Source organism: Lytechinus variegatus, chromosome 7 (assembly GCF_018143015.1).
Source record: "Lytechinus variegatus isolate NC3 chromosome 7, Lvar_3.0, whole genome shotgun sequence".
NCBI classification, from domain to species: domain Eukaryota; kingdom Metazoa; phylum Echinodermata; class Echinoidea; order Temnopleuroida; family Toxopneustidae; genus Lytechinus; species Lytechinus variegatus.
The window spans coordinates 18,354,043-18,378,132 of record NC_054746.1 but is presented as its reverse complement, the minus strand read 5'-3'; the positions used below and the strand labels follow the sequence as shown (position 1 = coordinate 18,378,132).

General features: G+C 34.7%; 2 protein-coding genes across 2 annotated transcripts in view; both read left to right on the top strand.

Annotated features, from left to right (window-relative positions):
• Positions 1–22,757, top strand: part of LOC121418637 (glia maturation factor beta-like) — a 32,623-nt gene extending 9,866 nt beyond the window's left edge. Inside the window, exons 2-6 of the mRNA XM_041612611.1 lie at positions 7,932–8,028; positions 9,862–9,911; positions 10,721–10,853; positions 12,186–12,259; positions 16,475–22,757. Coding sequence (XP_041468545.1) covers positions 7,932–8,028; positions 9,862–9,911; positions 10,721–10,853; positions 12,186–12,259; positions 16,475–16,546 — 426 coding nt within the window. The 3' untranslated portion in view covers positions 16,547–22,757. The remainder of the gene's footprint in view (positions 1–7,931; positions 8,029–9,861; positions 9,912–10,720; positions 10,854–12,185; positions 12,260–16,474) is intronic.
• On the top strand, positions 13,455–16,521 carry LOC121418635 (protein-glucosylgalactosylhydroxylysine glucosidase-like). Its single transcript, XM_041612610.1, has one exon. The coding sequence runs from the start codon at positions 13,577–13,579 to the stop codon at positions 15,785–15,787; it is 2,211 nt and encodes a 736-aa protein (XP_041468544.1). The 5' UTR covers positions 13,455–13,576; the 3' UTR covers positions 15,788–16,521.
• Positions 22,758–24,090: the final 1,333 nt, after the last annotated feature.

Sequence of the window (24,090 nt, the reverse complement as noted above, 5' to 3'; positions counted from 1 at the left end):
AAAAGAAAAAAAACAAGCTACAAATGGATTCAAATAGGTGGATGTGAAAATCAGAATGCGTTCGAAATTGGAAAAAGAGCAACACACGTACAAGAATAATGAGAGAGAAAGAGACAAGACAACAGTAAACTTCAACAACGTAACAAACCTCTAATGCAAAAATATTTAGCATTAATTTTCAGTACAGTAAAATTTAATTGTATTAAGCTTGTGGCGCAGCGCACCTGCAGCAGCTGGGCGCTGTAAGAGCGACATTGATTGACCAATACAGTTCAGTGAGGAAGAGGCCAAAAGCAGAGGTGGCGGAACCGGGGGGGGGGGGGGGGGGGAGGGGCAAGTACCCCTCCCCAAAAAATCCTGTTAGGAAAGAAATGGCTCTTTTTTCAAAATGAAATTCCCTTTTTGAAATAAAACTAAATGAAGTCAACTGAGCGCTAATAGAGTTTTCAGAATACGAACTTGGAGATCCATTAGCGCTTCAATAAATGGGACTAATGAGGAAACTTATGAGACTTTTCAGAATATCCCACACATGCGTAAACCTTACGCTTAAGCATATTAAAGCATAATGTTTAAGTATAAGAATCTTAAACTTAACCAAAATCTCATGCCTAATACAACCATATGCGTAAAACTTGATGTTTTTATACAACCGTAAGCTTATGAAAACCTTAACCCTTTGCATGCGTACCCGCGAATCCCGATACCTCTCTCTGCGGCAGAGCCGTTTTGGTACATTGCTGGTATTTTGATCTGAGTCAGTGTTTTCCAAATCAATTGCTAATTGCGCCAAACTGATGTATTTTCAGGATTTTTTGTAAATGTAAAGATGAAAGATAAGACATTTTTCTTTCTAGAAATAAAGGTTTTGCTTCTCAAATCAACAGAATAGTTAAGAAATTTACGAGGAAAAAGTTGTGTTATTTTGTAAAATCTTCGTTTTTCCCAAGTCAATAGGCACTGTGTATAAAAATGCGTAAGGGCAATTAGCACGCACGGACAGGGTGGATTCAATTGATACCGCTTTGTTGTCTGCTCTGGTGCTTTTTCATTGCCTATTGTCCCGCTACTCATGAATGGTATCTTTACCTAATTGTAGAGAGATTACTTGCAAAGTGTATAATTACAACGATAATCCATTTTGGTTGAAATCACAGCATACCAAATACCTATACTTTCCAGAATGAATAAAAAAGCATGAAGTTTCCCTTGCAAGTGCGATGATGATGATAATACCGCGCAACAAAAGTTCGAAACTATTTTGTGACTTTGGGGGGGCTTCAAGACGGTGGCCTCAACGTACGTTTCACTAAAAATCGTCTTTGGTATCTTTTCATAAATTATAGTTTGTAATAAAAAAATTGTTCTTGAAGATGGCATACCAGTATTCGATATGTTTTCCGTTGCAATTTCAAAGAGTGAAGGGTGTAAATGTGAATCAAATTATATAGTGGATCTGAAATCATACCTCCCAACGCTCTCCTCGTCTCGATCGTTCTACATTTCATTTTTCTTTATCTCCCTTTTCCCTCCAAAATAATCATGCTACCGACTACTGTTCATCACAATAAGAGAAAGTGAATTATTTTCATATAATGAAATTGTAACATCCAAATTAAAAGTGTTTTATTATGTTCTTCCATTTTATTCATTTTTAACCGTTCTGGGTTTTTTCACAACCGAAAACGAAATAAATCATGAAAGATTTGTATCCCGTTTTGTCTCTATCTTTTTAATCATTCGATCGAATAGTACAGAGGTGTTGGAGTCGGAAGGAGGCGTTAGTCCATAAATTTATGATATTTTTCTCTTTTTTTGGGGGGGCCGATCACTTCCACATTCAGCAGCTCAACCCCTCCATTATAAAAAACCGCTCAGCGGCCACTGTTATACATCTTTTTCAAATATTTTGGTGTTGATGCTTACCAGAATAAGTGCCTCAAAGGTATGTTTGCTGTAAAAAAATATAAGGTGAAGCTGTCTTTTTCCTTTATTTATTTATCCTTTTCTACTACGCTATTCGCCAGAAAAAAAGAAAAGGCAAAAAAAGAAGTAGGAAACTGACAAAAAAGTAGGAAAATTGCAACAATTTTTTTAGGGGGGTAGGTGGAAGATTGAGAGGTGTTTGTCGGGACACGCCAAACAAACATGCTTTTTATAGGTGGATGCCTCACCGTTAATTCTAATTCTTTTTCCTCAATTTCCGGTGAGGAAACTTTTAATTCATTATTAGTTTTAGCATTTGAACTGATTATGCTTTTGTCGAATTTTCAGTGCAAAAAATTTCATTTGGCAGAGAGAATGGGATGAAGAGCTTCCAAAACCTAACATGACAAATTCATTCTATAAAATGACGTGAATTACAAATTGAGGTGGGGACTAGTAATCTATGATTCTTTATAAGTAAATATTCATGCAATAGCAAAAGCGCACATATAATTGTTTACATTATGCTTTTTGGTCTATTTCCTCTTTTCCCCCTCTCATCCTTTCTGTCATTTTACATGTATCTCGATTTTCATTTTCTATTCTTTTTCTGAATCCCACTTGCATCTTCTTCCATCCCTATGCGTATCATCACCCAGGGGGATTGTATTTTCTAAGTCCTGTCATGGTCAAGAAGAAAACGTTCTCATTTCAGCGCCTGCATGTTTTGTCAAAAATGAGTAGATGAGTAGACATTTACATTGTTTGAAAAACGGTATTCCTAATTGAGCTTTTTGTACTTCTAAATACGAAAAGCAGTAGGTCATCCTGACGAAATCGCTAATCTTCATTTTATTCAGGGCGTTGGCTATTAATTGTTCCCTGCTCTTTTTATAAGGGATTGTTTGAGCAGGCGCCATTACTTTCTTTTGTTTGGAGAGTGCCGAGATCAAGAACTACAAGGCCGTTTTCATTTTCAAAAGAGCAGAGGATAAACGGGGTTTTAAATTGCTTTATTTTCTGTTTTCCTTTGAAATATAAAGAAGACAAACATAATAGCAATAAGATGAGAGAACGAAAGATAGCGGTGGGTGGTCAAAGTGCACCAGGGGCCCGTTTTATAGAAAATTCGTTTACAACTTTCAATAACATTGGAAAGCTACTGAAATCATTCCATCTGACTGGCGAATGGTAATTTTTTTTTAGTATTGCGCATTTGTCTATATAAAGTGTACATGTATTTAAAAACGACACCAAGGGATTATTTTTTTGTCCCTTTCCTTGGTTTCTAACCTAACGGAGTGTATTATCAACTGCTACGCTTTCATTCCCTTTCCTATATCTATCGTATTTCCATATTCCCTATACCGTCTACACCTTTTTTTTCTCTTAGTTCTTCTCATTTGAATTATATCTGTATTGTCTTCCTTCTCCCTGATTTGGATTACAAGGTATTGTACCCGCCTCATCCCCCTCTATCCATTCTCTCTGATTTTTCGTTTCAGTACCTGTCATTTTACATTACATCTAACCCCCCCTCTCTCTCTCTTCATGAATCGTTCCGAGAGTAGGCCTATGCCTAGATTTTTTCGTAAATTATATGTCTCATTTAATTTGATTTTTCACACAGCTATTGTAATAGTAAACTAATTTTTGTCCTGAAGTTTGCGCATCAGTATTCGATTTGTAATATTAAAAGTGACTAAAATTGTAAGTCTGAAATCATACTTCCTGACTCTCCTTGTCACTTTCTACGTTTCTTTCTTTATCTTACTTTCTCTCAAAAAGAGCCATGCTAGCAACTACTGAAAGTAAGAGAAATTACTTTTTCTTAAATAAATTATAACATCCACTATCAAAAGTGTTTTTTATTTGTTCTATTTTTTATTTGTCTCTTTGATTTCACAACCAAAAAAACATGAAGTAATCATGGTAATAAATAAATCATCTAATCATCTAATAGTTAGAATTCATTTTTGTCTCTATCGTTATAATTGTTTAATCTGATAGTACAGAGGCAGCGGAGTTGATAGGAAGTTTCAGTCCTCACCCTCTTGAGAAAAAAACATGTTCACAAAATCCGAAGTCTATATAAATTTGTGATTTTTCTTTTGGCCGGTCCACTCCCTCGCACTATCAGCTCAACCCCTCAATTATCAATAACGCTCAGCAGCCCCTGTTTTTTATGTAAGAAATCATATATTTTGGTTTTTATGCTAACCAGGGTTAAGCGATCAACGCAAAGGGTTAACCAAATATATAACATGCACTCAACCAAGACATTAAGTTTAATGTTATGCTTTAAAACTTTCTTTACTTTGATAAAAGAACCCTATGCTTATAAACCTTATGCTTAAAAGCCTTAAGCTTAAATGAAACATCATGCTTTAGTAAGCCATGTGTGTAAACTGATGTTTGCATACAACCGTAGGCCTACTTAAACCTTACATGTATACTTAACTAAAATCACACACTCAACCAAGACATTAAGTTAAAACAAATTTGCTATAAAACTACCTTAACTTAAAAAAAAAACCAAGTGCTGGCTTTAAAAAAGTTTACGATCTTAACATTCTTTACTATGAAACTATACGCTTTATGTTATGTATCGTTATATCAGAAGCACTATGCATAAATCTTACCACTCTAAGATATTCTTACTGTTCATTGATCCTGACCAACAAATTATGGAAATGCTGCAAAAATTTGCTCTAAGGTAGTGTGTAATGCAATCTTAAAGAGAAATGCCAGTAGTTGCAGTAAACACTGATTTCATGAGAGAGTCTGTAAACCAGGCTTAATTGTCAGTATATCGTCGAGGATCTAGATTTGGTACAGTTACATAAACTGAACTTTGTGAAATCTTGAAATCTACGCTGAAAAATGTTCACACTGAAGATAACCAACACAGAAAGGCACACGTGGGACAGTGTATTATTATTGCTGGAATAAAGACCCGACGGAAGTGACCGAATCCGCGCTTATTTTGCTTATTTCTCAGCAATTACATAATTTCTTCCAAAATCCTTTGGCACATATTTTTTATTCATACAAGCAGACACTTGGGTGGTCATTATATAAGATTCTGTAAAAAGTCATTTTGTGATCGTTACCAATACTGGAATTTATCTTTAAATTTACTAGAATATGAAACAGTAACTCAATAGCTTTCCATTAAAGGACAAGTCCACCCCAACAAAAACTTGATTTGAATAAAAAGAGAAAAATTCAACAAAATGTAAAATAAGAAAGTTATGGCATTTTTGAGTTTCGCTTCATTTCACAAAACAGTTATATGCACATCTCAGTCGATATGCAAATGAGGAACTGATGACATCACTCACTATATCTTTTGCATTTTATTATATGAAGTATTTTTATTTTCTCGTCATTGTCATGTGAAATGAATTTTCACTCCTCCCTGAACACGTGGAATTCCATTTTTTTAACATTTTGTGCTTCAGGCAAGGAGGTCCTAATTGTCAAATTCGTAAAAATTGAATATTGTATAATTCAAACAATAAAAAACAAAAGAAATAGTGAGTGAGTGACATCATCGACTCTCTCATTTGGATGTAACTGGCTCATTCATATAACTATTTTATTAAAAATAAGCAAAAGTTTGAAATGTCATAACTTTCTAATTTTACATCCTATTTTGATGAAATTTTCAGCATTGTGCTTGTCTGATTTTTCTCTATTAATTCAAGTCAACATTTTTCTGGGGTGGACTTGACCTTTAATATTATGAAATCCTACTCACGTAAAAAAACAAAGTCGAAAAAGTTCATAGGCGAGGAAGTGAAATTACCGCGCTGCTCAGTAGGGCAATTTTGTTTTTTTTACTAGTGAAATGAATGGATTTTGTGCACTCTTTTTGTAGTTTTGAAAATTAGTTCAATAAAATATTCAGAATTTCTGAGAACATCTGTTCCTGGCCCCCCCCCCCTGCGTTCGGCTTTGAAAAATTTAATACAGGTACTGCTAATTGTATAAACTCATAATATAGATATCCATAACACCGAATAAATAATCACTGAAATAGGCCAGGTCAATTGATTTAATATGTTATAGAATAAATATGCGTCATCAATCGTTAGTGCACTTTTAGTCAATTGAAAGAAAACTGATACATTCAAGCATCTTGTAACAATTTCGCCACCCAAATTGAAATTTCAACACTTAGTGAGCACAACATTTACCCTTTTTGTGCCATCTGGGTCTGAGGACATATCTGAGTCTGAACAAAAGTTTACATCAGACATCTCATGCATTTTTTCACTAAGTTTTTATCATTCAAAGTGGGTTTACATTTCATTTTTATTAAAAACTTGTTTCTCCACACTTTTTCCAAGCTTGACAATGATTAACAAAATGAAAATCAAGCCTAAGCCATTTCATGTAAATCATAGCTCAGTGTAAAGCAAATATTGTCACGATAGCCTCAGTGTGTGTTGGAGTGGGATGGTGCGCAATGCACTCTTCGAAGTGTTTAGGGCACGGAAACAAGTTAAAAAAGGTAAAAGATACCTTCAAATCAATTTTACTAGCTAAATTACACATGTTCTTCATGATTAAGGTCTAGCTTTATTCGCATAACCATTTCAAAGTTCTGCGCAAATCATTTTTCACTAACTTTTCAAAAGTAAGTGGTGCTCACTCATGCGGAATTATTTTTCAACTGTTATATTGTCATTTGCTTTAATGAATCTCTACCAATGTTAAAATGTGGAAAAATCTTTAAGATATTACAAATGCATAATTTTACAAGATTTTTTTTTAAGTGTAAACTTTTTTTTTGATACGCACTGTATACATGCGATACATGTTTAAAGAAAAATCTGTTCTTGGGCAACACGGTCCAAAATGTGATACCCCTTGCACTGCTGGAAATGGCAGAAATTAATAAAAAGGATAAGGATATTATTTAAGATAACAGTACAGATTGAATATCAGATGAAGGGACAGATTGAAAATTTTTAAAAAAACTATGTAGTCTACCAGATTAGTCGTTTATGAATTATGATGAATTAAAATTTTGACGGAAAATAATAATGAAAAAATAAGAAATTACAAATACAATCAAATAGTTTACTTAAATATTTCAATGTCTCATATACCAGCTAGGGTTCTTGGATTTGTTTGAAAGTGTGTGTGTTGTTTGTGTGAAGGGGGGGGGGTCAAAGGTGGATGGCTGATCATGCCAAAAAAATCAAGTCCAATTACACCCACACTGCTATCGAGTAGTGTGTATGATTATCACGTATCGCACGTGACCACATCTATATCGGAACATGTAGTACATGTAGGTCCATGACTGGAGTGCCGGATCTTGATTGAGTCGCGTTAGGAGGGATATATGTTACTGGAATTTGTGAAAGGCAGTAGGAAATGATTTGTGATTGTCGGATGTGATAATTATGTACATTATAACATATTAAAAAAAATACAGGGGGAAACCTGATTTCGTGGGGGTGCTGCCTATGGAAAACAATACACGCAGCACCCCAGCTTCCCAGGTGCATGCCTGGATCTACGTCTAGACTGATAATCCGCTGTTTCGGATGAGTTTTTCAACTTTTCTGATTTTTTTTTCCCTACACAAACAAGCCCTCAATATTTTTTTACAGAATAAAAAAATCTGCATATTTTCTTCTGTAAATTGGAATATCTCTGTAAATATTTTAGACAATTAGTTGATTCAAGCACCATTATATTTCTTATTTCACAAGCTTTCCAATGGTATCAAATTTGTTGGGATTCCTTCAAGATTTCAAAAAGTCACTGAACTTCCTACCAAGATCTAAGTCTAGAATGATAAATCCATTGTTTTGGAGGAGTTTTCAACATTTTCTGATTTTGTTTGTCCTCCACAGATGGACGACAGCCATTGGGCTCGTAACTGTGGAGAAAACAGCCACCGCTTAACTACAGTGTCTATGGAGAAAGGGTGCAAACGATTACTCCTAAATTTTGCTTTTTTATTTTCTTTTTTCTTTATGCAGGCAACAAACTTAAAAGTCTGTGAGATAGACGAGAGTTTAATACCGCTATTCAAGAAATTTCGCTTCAGGAAGAACACAAATAATGCTGCAATAGTGAGTAAGTACATGTAGTACACTGCTGAATGAAATATAGGAAAGTGAAACCCTTAGAACAAGCTCATGTGAAAAAAAGTTTCAGAACAATTTGAAAAACAATAAGAATCATTAAGCGTTAGAATGTGGATATGGATAATGCTACTTTCATCAGAATGGTGACCAAGATGTGTGATGTGACACATAAACAACTCTTCCATGATTTGGACACCGAAAATGTTCCCCAAACATCTATTTTTTCCATATTACATTTTAGGAAACATGTATTACATGTCCTCCCATAAAAAGAATACATAAGCTATGGAGTTTGATAAAAAAAATGGGGATATCATATAAGTGAAATGTATACATAGATAGATCTGTAATGTGGAAGTTGTGCAATGTGACATCACAAGTCTGAACATCCAAATTCTCATAGCCTTATACATGTATTATTATTTATTCAATTTATCAACATTTTTTTTTATTTGACTGTTTTAAATTCTACTGGTTTCAATGGTTCCATACTTCCATTCTCTCTGAAATTATATTATATTATACCAAGGTTTTTTTTACCTGACTGGAAAGAAAGCATGAATGCCTGTGAGCAAGCAACCAAGGGCTCAAGGTCCTCTCCGAGGGACCTGGTAATGAGGATAAATGACTTGCCAAAGGGCACTAGTGCACCACTTGGAAATCAAACCCGAGTCACCGGAATCCGAAACCCCCGCTCACTGAGCTATCGGGCCTCCTCATTTAACACCATGAACTTTGGATGATTATTGGCCTAACTTATAAAACTATTGTTGGTATTACTGATGACATTCCAGAAATCAAAATTATAAAGTCCGTAGCTCCAGAAAGTAACATTTGGCCATGTAACACATCAGTATGATGGCCAAATTTTACTTTCTGGAGCTAAGAAGGACTTTACAATTTTGATTTCTGGATTGTCATTAGTAATACTAAAAATATAACGGGCCAACTGATGTTGCTGCTCTACCAGAAATAATTGGTAGTCATCACACATGGGGAGTTTAACATGGTTTTATCAGAAAACTTTGGAAGGATAAGGCTTGAAGAGCTATAAATAACATCAGGAAGTTAGTAAACTTTATAATGCAAATAGACATTTTGGGCCTTTGATGGATATTCCTGCAATGAAATTATATTACACTGAAAGTATTTGCCACCTCAGATAGGCATGTTATTTTTCCCCCAAATGAGCTCACTTGACTATTAACGTCTTTGTCTTGACCCCACTGGATAAGGACTTCTAATGAAACGATCCTGTAAAATTTAGATGACAAAATAGACACTTAAAAAAAAATTATCCAACATTTTGCCTTCGTATTACAGTTCCTTGTGAGTTTGACATTTTCCCATTATTAATTTTTAAACAGAAGGGCTGAAGAGGCCAAGGGGATGAGATGCTATGCACTATTTTGTTTAGTCTCAGAAGACAGACAATTTGATGTGTCACTTGACACAATCAGGGCATTTTAAGAAATTGACCTGATTTTAACCCTTCAGTTGGTCATGATGGTCATTAGAAATTTCATAGCAAGCAGAAAGTTGTTCCTTGTGATGCAATTGAAGACATAAAAGGAAAATTTAAGCTTTTAGCTTTCTGAAGTAGAGGACAAATGCTGCCTGACTATTTTTTTATAGTCAGACACTGGTTATATTAGTACAGTATTCTGTACTTCTTTATTACATCAATTTATCACAACAAATCCGGTCTGCCAGGAATTGTTCTGGTGACTATCAGCATTTGTCAATCACCGATGGACCAGTCGGTTTGGCTTAGCACTAATGTTTAATTTATGTATTTTCTGTTTGATTTCTCATTATATAGTGAAGATAGACACAAGTAAGCTGCTGGTGGTGTTAGATGATGAGTACGAGGTAAGAATATCGTGCAGGATAAGTACAGAGCTGCCAACTAGTACTTATTGTCAGTATGCAGTACTGACAAATGAGAAGAGTACTGATGGTTTCAGAATGCAAAATGATACTGATTTCTAAAATTTCTGTTTTATGTGTTCTCTGGTATTTCTTTGAAATACTGATTTTCAGCTTTTCTAATACTAGTATTGAAATGTCCTTTTTTAGGTTGGCAGGTCTGTTTAATTGTGAGAGTAAAAGGACTATAACTTCAATATTTTTAGGGTAAAGTCACTTTTTCATAGGGTGCATATGTATATTATGTTTGCGCACATGGGGATAATAAAAGAAGGGAACAAACATCTCCAAGGCCAATCAGAAACGCGTCAAGACCAATCAACATGACCATCCACATCCATGACTTTTGTTGGCCTTGGATTTATAAGTTAAGCCCTGTATTTTCAGTTATCAGTTTATCTTCTAGCATGCAATGGGTCTGGCAAGCAGCAGGGTAAGGTCTCATTTTAAAAAGCCTGTGATATGACTCGGCGCAGAAAATATATAACAACTTACTCCATATTTTTCTTGTGAAGTTACAGAAATTTATTTTGTGTAGCAAGATTTTTTTACATAGGACTGTACAGAACATGGATGAAAACTTTTCTCTTACAGCCAGATATACTAATCAAATTTGAAAAGTGAAATAATTTCCTGTGATCTAAAAAGGTATGTTCTGTAATTGATTGTTTCATTGTGGCCAAAAACCAAAAATACTTTTATCGTCATTATTTTTTTAAATGTATGATTCATTTCTTCATGTGTCATTTTAGGATATGACCCCAGATGAATTAAGAGCTGAACTACCTGAACATCAACCAAGATATGTACTCTTTAGTTACTGTTATCACCATGACGATGGAAGAATATCATATCCACAGGTGTATATTCACATACATCCAGAAGGTGTGTATAACATTAAAAGAAAGTGTGTTGGGTGTATAATCAAGTAATACAATAGTTTAAGATAAGGAGGGTCTTTTTTATTCTAGAAGGGCCCAAGCCAAGTTTTATTTTCTGCAATTTGATATGAAATTTCTTAAGTTATGATGATAACATCACTGTTTCATTAAATAATGTAGTACCAACTGTCAGAAATTCATATTAGGTATTCATCCAAAAATGAAGGAATGTTCTGTTCTGTTTCATTCTTTAATTTGAATTTCATCTAATACCTCGGCCACTTTTGCTCTACAGCGGCCGTGCGGCGAGTTGAAAACAGCCTTTTTATTCATTTTTGTCTTACCTGCATAGCAGAGTGAGACTATAGGAACTGCTTTTCCGACGGCGGCGTCAACACCAAATCTTAACCAAAGGTTAAGTTTTTGAAATGACAGCATAACTTAGAAAGTATATGGACCTAGTTCATGAAACTTGGCCATAAAGTTAATCAAGTATTACTGAACATCCTGTTTGAGTTTCATGTCACATGACCAAGGTCAAAGGTCATTTAGGGTCAATGAACTTTGACCAAATGGGGTATCTGTTGAGTTACCATCATAACTTTGAAAGTATATTAGTCTAGTTAAAAAAACTTGGACATAAGAGTAATCAAGTATCACTGAACATCCTGAGTGCATTTCAGGTCACATGACCAAGGTCAAAGGTCAATGAACTTTGGCCATAATGGGGGTATCTGTTGAATTACCATCATAACTTTGAAAGTTCATAGATCTGACTCCTTAAACTTGGACATAAGAGTAATAAGGTATTACTGAACATCCTGTGCGAGTTTCAGGTCAAATGATCAAGGTCAAAGATCATGTAAGGTCAATGAACTTTGGCCATGTTGGGGGTATTTGTTGAATTACCATCATACATGTATCTCTGTAAGTGTATTGGTCTAGTTCGAAAAACGTGGACATAAGAGTACCCATTTATCACTGAACATCTTGTGCGAGTTATAGTAGTTGTCAAAGTCAGCACTGCTGCTATATTGAATTGCGTGATGCAGGTGAGACCGCCAGAGGCATTCCACTTGTTTCTGGGTGCAAGGCAAAAATTTTGGTATGGGCACCTAATCAGGTCAGCCGTGCTAAAGACCGGGTAAGAATTGGACAATGTGCCGTGCTTACAAACATTTGTATTTAAGGAATATTTTTTTTAACTGACAATATAGCAACGACTTCCATCAGGAACCAGAAAAGGGTAAATAAAAGCAAAAATTGGCTGTAATGATTTATGTGTGGAGATGCATAGATTGCTTGACATCTGTACTTTCTTTCATTTTGACTCTAGGTTGCAAACCAGAATTAGCTATGATGTACAGTGGATCTAATAATTCTGTTGTACAAGCAATTGGTGCTACTAAGGTATGTGTATTACTTGATGATAGTCCTACCACATTCTCTTTAGTAGGTAGTGTATGATGATATTATTCTTGTTTTGTTTGTTGAATATAATGTAAATGGTTGATTAATATACGGGCACTTTTTTAATCATGATAGTTTATAAGAAAATGTCAGCTGTGGATGGGCATTTTTTTTAAGAAAGTGTGTGAAACATGAATTTTCAGCTTTTAAAAAAAGTAAATTTGAGGTTTCTTATATTTTTCTATGGAATTTCAATTTTTGGCGAGACTGCATTTTCTTTGGATTTTGAGGGTTTGTTGCAAATCAGTAACTTTTACCCTAGAACTATTCTTCATTCTTAGAGTGTGAATCCTTTTGTTGGAAGAAGGTCCATTATAGAGTCACAGTTTAGATCCTAGTTGCTTTTAGTTCATTTTTAAAACGTTTTTGGTTCTGCTAAATTGTCATTCAATTTTTTTTTCAGCATTTCCTGTTTCAATTTGGAAGACGAATCATTTTTACAATCGATTAGAAATTGATTAAATACAACCATGGTTTGAACTCAACTTCTTTGAAAAACATGTTTTTGTGATTAAAAAAAAACTTGAATAAGCAAAGCCTCACCCTTTGGCCTCACTTGGTTGCAAGCAAATGCATGTATATCTTCCATATATGACTACTTAGCTTTAAATTCACAATAAGCTACCTGGGAAGAGTCATTGTAAATGTCCAAAATATTAAGTTGGGCTGCAAAATCAAACTCTGAGTTAGTTGACCCAGTAATTCCCTCATTTTCATTTCATTTATTTCATTTTCAACAAAATATAAATCAAATACAATCATAACAAGTCAACATCATAAAAAAATATATAAATTTCATAAAATCAACTTGAGAAAGACATGTTAGAAAACAGTTACATATAAAATAATCATGTGTAAAGAAATTTTGATTTATTACTTCGGACCTAATATCTTTTTTCAGGTCCAGTTTCCTCTCCCTTTATAGGATACAGGATGTTAAACTTCCTTGCCTTCACTCGATAGGAAGTAGCAGGACTTGGCTTTCCCACCTGTGAACAATGCTAATGCTTTTGTAACCACTTAACTTCTGGCCATCGTGATTTTTAGCATTTCTAGTTAGAAAATGAGGATAAAGGTCTATGAGATGGCCAATGGATATCCAGTAATGTTGTTTAATAGGATACAGTATGTTAAACTTCCTTGCCTTCACTCGATAGGAAGTAGCAGGACTTGGCTTTCCCACCTGTGAACAATGCTAATGCTTTTGTAACCACTTAACTTCTGGCCATCGTGATTTTTAGCATTTCTAGTTAGAAAATGAGGATAAAGGTCTATGAGATGGCCAATGGATATCCAGTAATGTTGTTTTATGTATTCTGCATGACCTTTGTTTCAGTTGTAAAAAGTGCTTGTTTGTGCTCTGATTACCCTGATATCTCTCGAGAAGCGTATATATTTGAAACCCCTAATCTTCCGCAAGAAGCTTGCTGTATGCCAACTGTTGGTAATGGATATTTAGCCACTACTGTGTATGGTAAATTCATTCATGTGAACGGTATCTATAACGGCAGGTATGGTGACAGTCACCATGCAGAGGTCCCCTCCATGGCAGACATTCATATAGAAAGCAATGGCAAGGAATTCGTCACAGAATCTTTCCTAATGAATGTAGTCAAGGGAATATTTTACCACAAAATAACCATCAAAGCGGGTAACATAGAACAAAGAATATATGCTCATCAACATACGACTCGTCTTCTTGTCAACGAAATATTAATCTCAAGAAAGCAAGAATCTACCGAGGAAATAACAGTGTCTTTGACTCACAAGTTCAACCCAAAGAGTGATGATGTTAGATTACAGGTGGTAGCTCCCAAGACAGAAGGTGATCCATGGTTTTCAAGTGGGAGTACAATTACTTCTGAAACACCTACAAGTTCAACTTCACAACTATATATGTATTGGGACGATGTGCCAAGAACCCTTACATTGGCGTCAGGTGCCGATTCTCAAGTGTGGACATTTCTTTTTGCAATATCTGGAAGGAAATCTGAAGCCTTTCTGTCACTGATAGCAGGATGGGAGTTGAGGGATGCAGGGATACTCTGTCAGATGCATGAGTATGCCTGGCAACAAAAATGGATTGATGGGAAAATTGATCTAGATGGAACCAACCTGGAACTGGCCAAAGCTATCTATGGTAGTATGTATTATATTACAAGCTCTCTACCTCCTCAAGGAAATGATGTTCAATTTCCATTCCATTTTTATGGCATCAGTCCTGGAGATTTGGCTCATGGGGGATGTGATCCTGATGATTATAAAGGACACGTTTTCTGGGATCAGGAGAAGTGGATGTTCCCAACAATACTGATGTTCCATCCAGATATTGCACTCGAAATGTTGAAGTCTAGATCTTACCACCTGCAGGCAGCTAAGGACAATGCTGCCAAGAATGGCTACAGAGGTGCACAGTTTCCCTGGGAGATGGCATTTACAGGTGTGGAAGTCTGTCCTGCTACACCGTACCCTACCAACGAACTTCACATCAGTGGAGACATTGCTTTTGCTGTGCAGCAACACTTGTGGGCAACCAATGATACAACATTCCTTGAGGACCACAATGGATTTGAGATGATCAAGAGTATTGCAGAATTCTGGGAGAGCAAGGTGGAGTACAACCAAACGTTGGAAGCATACACAATTAGCAATGTCATGCCACCAGATGAATATCATGAAAGCGTCAATAACTCTGTCTTTACCAACAGTATAGCCCAAATAAGTCTCAGACTACCAGCGTATGCCGCTTCATTGATTAACAAGTCAGTTCCTGCAGAATGGACAGACATTGCTGATAACATGTTCATTCCCTTTGATCATAAGCTGCAGTATCATCCAGAGTTTGAAGGCTACACTCCTGGAACCATTGTCAAACAAGCAGATGCCATCCTGCTTGGATACCCATTGATGGCCAATATGACAGCAGCCACCAGGCAGAATGATCTTGAGATCTATGAGACCTATGAAGGAACCAATGTAACCGATCCTAACGGGCCTGCAATGACTTGGGGAATGTTTGCCATTGGCTGGTTTGAAATGAAAAACCTTTCCAAAGCTGAGAAATTTATTACTCGTAGCTATGCCAATATCCAAGAACCATTTAAAGTTTGGACAGAAACAGCCACAGGGGCAGGTGCTGTTAACTTTGTCACTGGAATGGGAGGATTCCTTCAGGCCATTGTCTTTGGTTATGGTGGAATAAGACTACAAAGAAACAGTCTGCTTGTTGACATCACACTTCCTGCAAACACAGATACTATAACCTTCAGAGGTCTCAACTACTTGGGAAACTCCCTATGCATCTGTGGGGAAAACGACACTGTTCATGTCACTGTCCTTGACAGGAATAACCTTTCCTTCCATGCTGATCTGCAACTTGTTCAGGGGTCTCACGTTATACCATTATATCTCGAAACTACAGTAACTGTTCCTCGTTTTACATTTAGCATAGCACCAACACACTGGTAGAAATTAGAGGTACCTTGTCTCATTTAGTATAAACTTATGCAGTAACTATTTATGTATGCACATACACATGAGATATGGTCAGATTTGTGGAAATAAACTAATTATTTTTTCTTTAAATTTCAAACTATATTTTCCTGTTTTTCAATAAACACCTTTCAACTGCAGCTACTCATTACACTCACGAAACTGGTAATGCAAGACAATGATATAATAGGCAATTTACTAAATTAGAATTATAGAACCAAATTCTTCAAAATTTCAAGTGAATCATATTTATCAAAATGTGTTATAAATCCATATTTATTGTTTTCTAAAATATGTAAAGAGTTTTTTTTTAACACAAATGTTTCAAAACAACCTCCCTGGTTTTTCACATTTTATGGTCAATTGAGTGAAAGTAGCATACATTTTTGGGGGGGCCCAAGCCCCAAAGTAATTCTATTTTGATAGTTTTCATTATGTTTGCTGTATAAGGTTCATAAATATGTTTGTGAAAGATTTCCTTTTTGGACACTTATTACTTCTAAACTTCTGATATGACTAAGTCCCTTTTTTCAAAAATGTATTTGACGAAATATTACTATTTCGATAAATGTTTTGTCATAACATACATGTATGCGCTTTCAATTTGTACTTTGATTTCGATTTTACATTTCTTTGTCTTTCTTTTTTCTCTTTCTATTGCAGCATTTTGAATTACGGGACTTGGATGAGTTCACAGAAGAATGGATGCGACAAAAACTGAAATTTTTTAGATGAATACAAGGAATTTCACTTTACTTAGCAGTCAACGTAGTTTATGTTTCTTGATATCTATTTAGCCAGGTCAAACACTGATAATATATAGTACACATTTTTTATCATGAAATACTCTCAAGAAAAAACATAGTTGTCCACATGGAATTAAGAAATGCCCATGAACAACTCAATTGCAGGTATCATGATATGTGATATTGATATTATTAATTGAAACAAATTAGCATAAAAATAGAAAAAATATATGTTTATGCAACTGGGAATGTAATATATATGTTGTCACTCTTCATTTTATGTAATCATATGAATTAGATTGAATCTGTGGCAATAATGATGGAAATATAAAGCAATTTCATCACAGAAGATCAACCAGGGCTCCCTAACACAAAGATTAGTGATCAATCGCTAAATGAACTGACCAATCAAGATCAAGTTTACACGCAAATCTGGCGCAAAATATTGACCAGGAACCAATCAAAAGTGTTCTTTCATATTTGCAATTCATCGCAAACCTTTGTGTTACGGAGCCCAGTTGTCTGATCGTCATGCACTTTCAATGGCATTAATATTTTGGCCAAATCAGTGCCTGATAAACATAATGCTTGATTTCCATTGATGACATTGGATCTATTTCACTCATTAAAGTTCATATATATTGTTCACAAAATATTTTAAAATCAAGATTTCAAGGAAAAATCAGGACAGTAACTGTTAGAATGTTGGAGAGCTGTAGCTTCAGCATAAGTTAATGGTTTGCTACTGTATGCTGAATTTGTGTATTTCTGCGCATAGACAAGAGTTGCAGACAAACTGAATTGCAGTTTGAGTCATGGAAAGTTGCTAAAATACATGCCTTTTTTTATCACTGAATGCTGAGCATATTTCTTTTCTTTTCATGACTTGATGAAAAATCTCGGCTTGCTGGGATGAGGCCACAACAGCAGTCTGGGCCCCGTCTTACAGAGAGTTGTGACTGATCAACCTCAAATATATGGAAATCCATCAATGTCATGATTTTTCCTACAGGAAATTTGTACCATATCTTTTTGTAAACAAAAAGGAGCACACTGAATTCTCAAGACAACAATGAATGTATGAGTGTTCATCATCATGTAGAAAACAGTTTAAACAAACATGCATTTTAGATGTTGCTGGCTTTCCATAGTAGTGGTTGATCAAGATCAATCACACCTTGTAAGACAGAACCGTGATGTCCGTTTCTGATGGCCTTTGACAAGATGTTGCTGGCTTTCCATAGTTGTGGTTGATCAAGATCAATCACAACTCCTTGTAAGACAGAACCATGATGTCAGTTTCTGATGGCCTTTGGCAAGATGTTGCTGGCTTTCCATAGTTGTGGTTGATCAAGATCAATCACAACTCCGCCTTTGTTAGACAGAACCATGATGTCCGTTTCTGATGGCCTTTGACAAGATGTTGCTGGCTTTCCATAGTTGTGGTTAATCAAGATCAGTCACATTTCTTTGTAAGACAGAGCCATGATGACCATTTCTGATGGCCTTTGACAAGATGTTACTTGCTTTCCATAGTTGTGGTTGATCAAGATCAATCACACCTTGTAAGACAGAACAATGATGTCAGTTTCTGATGGCTTTTGGTGAGATGTTGCTGGCTTTCCATAGTTGTGGCTGATCAAGATTAATCACAACTCTTTGTAAGACAGAACCATGATGTCAGTTTCTGATGGCCTTTGGCGAGATGTTGCTGGCTTTCCATAGTTGTGGTTGATCAAGATCAATCACAACTCCGTGTAAGACAGAACCATGATGTCAGTTTCTGATAGCCTTTGGCAAGATGTTGCTGGCTTTCCATAGTTGTGGTTGATCAAGATCAATCACAACTCCGTGGAAGACAGAACCATGATGTCCATTTCTGATGGTCTTTGGCAACAGGACCACCACTAATGTTAAACCTTGCTATTGATCGCAACTGTAACTATAGTGTTAAAAAACTGAAGTTCATATAGGTCAGGAAATTACGGTACTGGAATATTCAAGAAATGTCAAGGAAAGTCAATGAATTTGTGACTTCAGGAAATTTGTGAAAACTAATGTATAAAAACAGGTTTGTTTTGCACAAGTCCTCAAAATTCTTGGCACTCAGGTTGTCTTTGTTCCTCCTGCTCATTTTTTATTTCTTACTAAGACAGCACACATGACCATTGACCCAATCACGGAATTCAGAAAATGTACAAGTGTGTAAACCCTGCATTTATCACTTCTATCTGTAAGATATTGGATGACTATATTTTTGTTGTAGTAAGAATATTGTTTGTCATGGAAGAAACTTGATATTCAAATTTAATGTATCTTTCCTTATTTATTCTTGCATCCAATTCTAGTTCAGCATTATTCGTGTAAATTTATTAGGTTCTTGTAAGATTAGATGGTCAGTTTTGTTATTTTTGAAATAATGATTTAATGTCGCAAAAACTTTTCTACGTGTAGTCTTATTTGTGCACAAAGGAGTCACTGTCAAATTCAGTTTATTATTCAATTTAATTCATTTTGCTGTAAGAGCATGTATGTGTGTGTGTTTAAGTAATTATTAGTGCAAATGGGGAAATATTTTTTTCAATATTTCCTTCCTATCATTATAGTTTCACATAAGGGCAATTTTGCTACATATTTGTTTGCCAAGAACATCACATTATCAGACAGTCTTGATCTATGCCTTGGGCACTCTGCAGAGTGGATTTGGCACATTACAAATCACAAATATTATTATTAGGATTACTATTTTCTCTTGCCCATACTATTTTGTAAGTCTGCACTGGCTTTGTACACAGTATATAGAGGAATTACTTGTATGCTACATTAACAACACTGTAAAAGGAGCAGATGAATAATGCTGGAGGTCCAAATTACCAACCCAGGTATCAAATCATCCAAACACTTGTATATGAAAGAGAAAAATATAGCTTTGTTTTTTTTTTACCTAATTGCTAATTGCGATGAGTCATGCATGAATGAATAATAAATCATTAAGAGTGATCATGCATATTTTCAGACCTTCCTGTGGTCATTAAAAGGTAACTCACAATAAAAATGACTAATTTCATATTTATTTGTGTATTAAGAGAAGAGATGATATGCTCTCAATTTGATATAAAATTCTGATACTTCCTGTTTTATTCATTCAGCCAGGAAATGAAATATGACCAATTGATCTAATTGCACCCCTTTTTCAGAAGTCAAAGAGGCAACAGCAGTCACGCATTCATTTGTCTAAAATCGTTTGCAAAGTGTGTAATGCTGATTAAAATACTCAGATTTGTATATCAAAAGAAGGCACTTCATCTCCTCTCTCAGAAAAAAAAAAGAAATCAGACATGATCATTGAAGCATTGCATGCTTTGCTTCAATAATCAGAGCGAGGTATAAAAATATGCATTATTGCATATAATCATTCATTCTACACTGCTCATAATTTGAAAGTACGTGTAAAACAAAGGCTATACTTTTCATTCATATGATTTTAAATTCATACACTTTATGATCGCTAGATGAGAGTTTTTTTCCAGCATAGTTCATCTCCTTCTTCAGTGTTTTTTTTTTACATTGTTCTTATTTACAGTGTACAAATAATTAATTGCCATTGTTTTATTCAAAGGTGTGAACATTGTTAAAATCAAATTACAAAGGGCCATGGTGATCAAGTGCTGCATTTCTAATATTTTACAATTGTAATAATGAGTGATGTCAATACTAATTACAGTTTAACAGGAAATTATACAGATTACTTATCTATGATAATGTAATGATGTTCTCACTTAGCATTTTGCATACTATTATTTTAACATTAATTACCCTATAACAAAAAGACACAATATTTTGGGGGCCTTTGATAAATCTGGTCATAAATCCATTCATGCCATCATCTCAATATATTTTGTTTTTGCCATGGGCATACATCATTTATTGCAATAAATGTGTTCTCTGAATATTTCAACTTGCTTAATGCAATTTTGCTTAATCTAAAAACCCCATTAGGCTAATCGTATTCCGTTTGGTTCATTACGTTGTGAATAACTTAATGAGCAGCCTTGTGAAATGTGGGCTGGTAATAATTAACTTCCTACTTTGTATGCTGTCGTTCACATCATATATTTATATCATGCTGTAATTTCATCTATTATTGAGAACTAAAATTTAAAAGGTTTCCTGGCACTTGACACGGCTGTCTCTATTAGGACATATTTCTTGGTTTTTTTTAAAGTCTTCCACTATTCTACTTTCATCTTTCTACTTCAGGTTCTTCATCACATTAATGACTTTCAACTTTTGTATGCTCCAAACAAGCTAATGTTATAGAATTATTATGTGAAAATATCACATTATGTTGGATAAAATAGGTCAGTATGCGTATGTGTATTTATACTCATGATATGACTAACAGTTGTATTTGATTGAGTTAGTATACTTGTACATTATGCACGAATACCATTTCTTGAAATTAGTTTATGATTAAGTATGATGGATAATCATGTTTTGAAATGTATTTTAGATTGTTTAATGATGTATTAATAAGTTTTAAATAAAGTTTGGTATTGCAGGTCTGGGAAGACATTTTTTTTCCACATTTATATCATATTGATATTTTACTAGATCCCCTTTGGCAATGGTGTTCAAGTTATCATATCAAGAGACTAAGGCCCGAAATTCACAAATATGGTTTTTAAAACCATCGGTTGAAACCCATGGTTTATGCAGATTTCCTGTATAAATTACGCTTATTTTTAGTCATTAGTCCACTGTTTGAAGAGTGGACTCATGAATAAAATAGTGTGGATAACCACGGCAACAGGAGTCAATTGGCGCACTGTGACAAAAGCGCGCATCAGCATTGGACATTTGTTTTAATATATGCAGTAAATAAGCGTAATTTAGTGCGTAAATCTGCATAAATCATGGACTCAACCGTGGGTTTTTAAAACTTTTGTGAATTTAGGCCTTTTGTGAATTTAGGGGCTTCTGGATATATGAAACTTAGTAAATAGTGGCATGGTGCATCCTGTCAATATAACATAATTTTGGCCATTGGAGAACATTGAAAAAATTGACCAAACTAATAAGATAATTTTTTACCATAGTTGAAGATGAGTGCAATATTGACTTTGTACATTCAAAATTTCTGATGGGTGTATATTCCCATCTTTAGAGGGGCATGCCACATTCTAATCAAACAAAAAGTTTGGAGGGGCAAGTCACATTCTGATCAAACAAAAAGTTTGGAGGGGCAAGTCACATTCTGATCAAGCAAAAAGTTTGGAGGGGCAAGTCACATTCTGACCAAACAAAAGTTTGGATTGTCGAGCCATAGAGCTATGTGGTATGCCTGGGAACACTGGGAATGGGTAGAATATTGAAATATTTCCTCGCCCAATCATTGTAAATTATCATTGAGGAACTGTGAGGGCTATGATTTATAATTAATTTATCATTATGGCAAATAATGATTCACCATACATCCGTTTTCTATCTGTCCATATTTATGTGATCTCATGAATGACCTAATCGATTTTCTCAATGAATATTGTGATGGATTTGTAAATCAATTATGTAAAATAATGTAAGTTGAAAAACTGAATATTTTGGCTAATTAGCACCATTGATATCATGATAATGTTCAATTTCTTCGTTTGTTCCACTTTAGCCTCTATTTGTTTAAATCTTCAAGTAATATTTTTGGGTGAAATGATGGTTCTTCAAAAGGTTCCTCATATCTGTCATAAGCATGTTGTCACTCTTATAAAGAAAAGAGACCAAATTGAATTTAAGATGATAATATTGGTGTGCTATTTGAGGCTTGCTTTTTTTTTTACATCTTTGAAAACGAATGGAAATTAATGTGACCAACATTTTGAGAAAACACAAGATTTGCAAATGAACTAGATTATGTTTCTGATTTCTTCAATGTAATCATCATAATATTCTGTTGCTCAAGTGCCATCTTAACATTTATATTTGATATTTAGTAAAGTGTTTGTCAATAATTGCAATAATCACATACATTGACGTTATACATGATTCTCCTTTGATTTTTCACTAATTAGATGGCTGAGGCATTGGAATTGTGTATTTAAATCCTGCTGTAAAAATTATTGTAGATTAAAATTTGATATTTAATCATTCAACTGGGACATATTGGTAAACAGAATTTTGTACACTAATAAAGATTTTGAACAAATATACTCCCGGCTTAAGTCACTTGACATAGTTTTTTTTTTGTTGTTGATTTTGCATTCTTCATCTTTTTTATTTTGATAAATATATTTTTAGAATGAGAGGAGGGGTGATTATGGGGGGGGGGGCTATAGAGAGGGAGAGAGAGAGAGAGAGACAGGGTGGCAGGGAGAGATAAAGGGTGAATATATTATCGGCATCAGTTATGCATTTCTTTTATCTGTTTTGAAAGAGGCAAGAGATGTGCATTATGCATTACATTACATTTCTTTTGGCTTTGATATTCCATATCAAACTCCAGTATAACTAGGCAGATGTAAAACACTGTCATGTTTTGCTGATTGTGAATGAAGATTATCAGTTTATCTAAAATAACAATGAATATAGATGCTAATAATTAATGTAGACATTTTGAATATATTTATAATGGTTCAATATGTTTTTGAATTTTGAATATATTTATAATGGTTCAATATGTTTTTTGTGGTGGATAACATTTGCTGAATGCTCGTAATATCCTTTTTGCAAAGTAAATATTCAAATGTTACATACTATTCATGTTATCTACAGATGTAATATGAAAAACAATTACATATATTATTATTGACATAGTTCAAATAACAAGGGGCCATGGATTGATCCTCGCAGCACACCTTTATTAACAATAAAATATGATTCATAGTAGACACAATACGATAAACAAGTCATTAGTCGAAATATTTACCACTAGCAGTAATAGCTAGCCATCAACTTTCGACAAAACCTCTCAGCTGTCCACTGTGATTTGACGTGCATTTTCAATAGATTTTCCACGTCGCAGAATCCGTCCCTGTTGCAATTGCAAAAAATCCCTACAGCTCACCAGGCTAGATCCCATTAAAAGTAATTCTCTTATCTTATAAGAATGAGAAAATAGCCACATTCTTATTTTGGTACTGGTTGGGGCAGACAATACAGCATTAAAAGAGACCTTGTTATTTGACATCGGCGAACAAGCAGATAGTTTATTTTCGTTTAATGACTCTCAAACTTCATTCATTTTTGTCCTTTTCTTTTGACTTATATTTCCGCCTGATCTTATAATACATATTTCCCTTTTCATTTTTTTTTGCTTTCCCTTTTTACTTGCTAATTCACATTGGCTTAGGCCAATTCAACTTCATTCTGTTTCCTTTTTGTCCCTTCTTTAATTGTTTTTTTTAGTTCCATGTATTTTTCTTTTGATTTCCATGTTTTGTTTTGTTGCCTCTTCTTTAATTACTTGCTAGCTCATGATGGATTTAATAGCATTTGACCCTTTTCACGAACGATTACAACATCCCAGCCCCCCCCCCCCCCATT

Bases quoted from the DNA above. Each gene is read 5' to 3' on its own strand.
- LOC121418635 (XM_041612610.1), top strand. From the start codon at position 13,577: ATGAGGATAAAGGTCTATGAGATGGCCAATGGATATCCAGTAATGTTG.